Source organism: Terrapene carolina, unplaced genomic scaffold, assembly GCF_002925995.2.
Source record: "Terrapene carolina triunguis isolate 2854851 unplaced genomic scaffold, T_m_triunguis-2.0 Scaffold21637, whole genome shotgun sequence".
NCBI lineage: Eukaryota > Metazoa > Chordata > Testudines > Emydidae > Terrapene > Terrapene triunguis.
The window spans coordinates 1-2,926 of NW_020685988.1; the positions used below are offsets into that span (position 1 = coordinate 1).

The 2,926-nt window shown below is 60.2% G+C and overlaps 1 protein-coding gene across 1 annotated transcript; it reads right to left on the reverse strand.

The window, feature by feature from the left end:
• Nucleotides 1-1,099: 1,099 nt before the first annotated feature.
• Nucleotides 1,100-2,873, reverse strand: LOC113408671 (rab GDP dissociation inhibitor alpha-like; the record flags this gene model as incomplete). The annotated part of the gene is made up of 4 exons (XM_026662036.2): nucleotides 2,744-2,873; nucleotides 2,151-2,322; nucleotides 1,707-1,851; nucleotides 1,100-1,238 (listed from the first exon to the last, which is right to left on the reverse strand). Coding segments are annotated over exons 1-4 (528 nt in total), but the record flags the coding sequence as incomplete, so codon positions are not given.
• Between the last annotated feature and the right edge of the window lie 53 nt (nucleotides 2,874-2,926).

Here is a 2,926-nt window from a genome sequence, read left to right on the forward strand (position 1 = left end):
CACCCCGCGACACCCCCTACCTACCACGCATCCATCCCCCATCAGCACCAGGATACCCCCAGCCTGCCCCCCAGCCCATGGGACACCCCTAATGCAGCATCAGAATAGCCAGGTGGGGGCAGACTAAGGGTCCATCTAGCCCAGTATCCTGTCTGCTGCCAGTGGCCAGTGCCAGGTGCCCCAGAGGGAATGACCAGAACAGAGAATCACCAAGTGATCCATCCCCTGTCGCCCATTCTCAGCTCCTGGCAAACAGAGGTTAGGGGCACCATCCCCGCCCAGCCTGGCTAACAGCCACTGATGGACCTATCCTCCATGAATTTATCTAGTTCTTTTTTGAACCCTGTTATGGTCTTGGCCTTCACAACATCCTCTGGCGAGGAGTTCCACAGGTTGACTGTAAGTTGTGTGAAGAAATACTTCCTTTTATTTGTTTTAAACCTGCTGCCTATTCATTACATTTGGTGACCCCCAGTTCTTGTGTTAGGAGAAGCAAATAACACTTCCTTATCTACTTTCTCCACAACAGTCATGATTTAATAGACCTCTATCATATCCCCCCTTAGTCGCCTCTTTTCCAAGCTGAAAAGTCCCAGTCTGATTAATCTCTCCTGGTACGGCAGCCGTTCCAGACCCCTAATTATTTTTGTTGTCCATTTCTGTATCTTTTCCAATTCAAATATATAATTTTGAGATGGGGTGACCACATCAGCACACAGTATTCAAGATGTGGATGTGCCGTGGATTTATACAGAGGCAACATGATATTTTCTGTCTTATTATCTCTCCCTTTCCTAATGATTCCCACCATTCTGGTCGTTTTTTGGCTGCCGCTGCACATTGAGTGGATGTGTTCAGAGAACCAACCACAGTGACTCCAACCCCCCGTCTCCGGTAACAGCTAATTTAGCCCCCATCGTTTTATACGTGTAGTTGGGATGATGTTTCCAATGTGCATCACTTTGCATTTATCAACAGTGAATTTCCTCTGCCTTTTTGTCGCCCAGTCACCCAGGTTTGAGAGATCCTTTTGTAGCTCTTCGCAGGCTGCCTGGGACTTAACTCTCTTGAGTAGTTTTGTATCATCTGCAGATTTTGCCGCCCTCCCCCGGCCCCCCTCAGAGGGGGGAAGATGGGACGTCCCACAAGGGGGGGGATGGGAATTCCCTGCAGGGGCGCTCACCTGGCTCTCCGTGCCATCGTCCATGGGCTCGTACAAGTCACTGATGGCCACAAACCTGCCGGGGAAGAGGGGGGAGGGTGAGTCACACTCACACAGTCCCCACCAGAGGCCTTTACCCCCCCTAGCTCCTCCCTCCCCCACTTTCCAGCTCACCTGGCGAAGCAGAATCTCCCCATCCCCCACACTGACCTTCCCCCCCGGGGGGCTCTGCACCTCAGGCAGCACCCTGGGGCCCCCCTCATTCACCGATCGTGCGTTTGGTACAAAGCCGTGGGGCGGGGCGTGTGGCGAGTCCGGGTCTGCTGGGCGTTATCGTCCCGTGGGCCAGCCCAGGGCCGTGACGGGGGCTGGGAGATGCCCATAGAGGGACACCCCAGGCTAGTGGGTTTGGGGGGCTGAACCCCAGGGACCCCGTCAGACCCCCCCACCCCCCACTGGGTTCCAAGCTCCCCAGCTCCCTCCTTGCCCTATTCCCCCCACAATTCCCAGCCCTTCACCCGGCTCCCTACCCCCCCGGCCTCACTTCTGGTCGATGGGCTCCAGCAGCTGCAGCGCCGGCTCCACCTCCCGCTCTGGCTCCGACGTTTCCACCGTGGTGCTGACAATGGCGATGAACTTCCCGGGCGCGGCCACGTTGTGGGCCCAGGAAACCAGACAGACGTAGATATCTGGGGAGGGGGGGATGGGTCGTGAGGCTTCGTAGAAATAGCGGGCGTGCCTCAGTTTCCCCCAGAGGCTGCCCAGTTAACGAGGGGCCAGGGAGACAAGGAAATGCAGCTGGCGACATCCCCGCAGTGACCGAGTCGCCTGTACAGGCCTGCGGGGTGCTCAGTGTGGTGCCCCCCCCCAGCACTGCCCCCGTGGGATGCCCCAACTGCCTGCACCCCCCCCCCTTGCAGCTCTGCCCCACGTGATGCCGCAGGGGGTGGGAGCTCCCAGGGACAGGCCCAGCCCCCCTGGCACTGACCCGACTTGCGTCCCAGCTGGTTCTGTGGCAGGATGATCTGGCAGGAACCGGCCTCGCTGGTGCCGTGGATGGGGTGGCTCAGGATGCAGATGACCCGGACGACCCGCCCGGCCCCGTGGACTCGCTCTGGCACGTAGCTGGGGTCGCAGATCAGCTGTTTGCACCGCGCCACCTGGGGGGACAGGAATTCAGCCCCTCCCAGGCCTGAGCCCAGAGAGAGAGGGGGGAACCCCCCAGCCCGACTCCCCCTCCCCCCCGGCATCCCCCAGATTCCCTGCTGGGTAAAGCGACCCCCGCAAGGGGTACCCCAAAGCAGAGACAGGAACCGGGCCGGGGGGGACAGGCAACCCCTCCCCCAGGAGAAGGAGAACTGGAGGCAGCCACTGGGGGTTGGGCCTGAGCCCCCCTCCCCAGGGAAGAGGCGCCCCAAACCCAGCCCCTATCGGACAAGCCAGCCCCCCGATACCCCAGGCAGGAGGCACTGATGGAAACCAGAGAACCCCCCTTCAGATTTAACGGGCGGCCTAGTGGGGAACCCCCCAAAATCACTGTGTGTGTTGGGCTGGTGCCTCCCCGCTGCACCCCCCACTCACCTCCCCTTCCGATCGGACCCCCACGACCCGGCCATTCTCCATCACGATCTCGTCCACGGGCTTGTTGAGCATGTAGGTGCCCCCGTAGATCGCACTGAGCCTGGAGGGGGACAGAGACCTTGGAGACCAGGCGCCGCCCCCCCCCCCCCGAGCTCTCTGCCATCCCCCCACGCCCCCCACTCA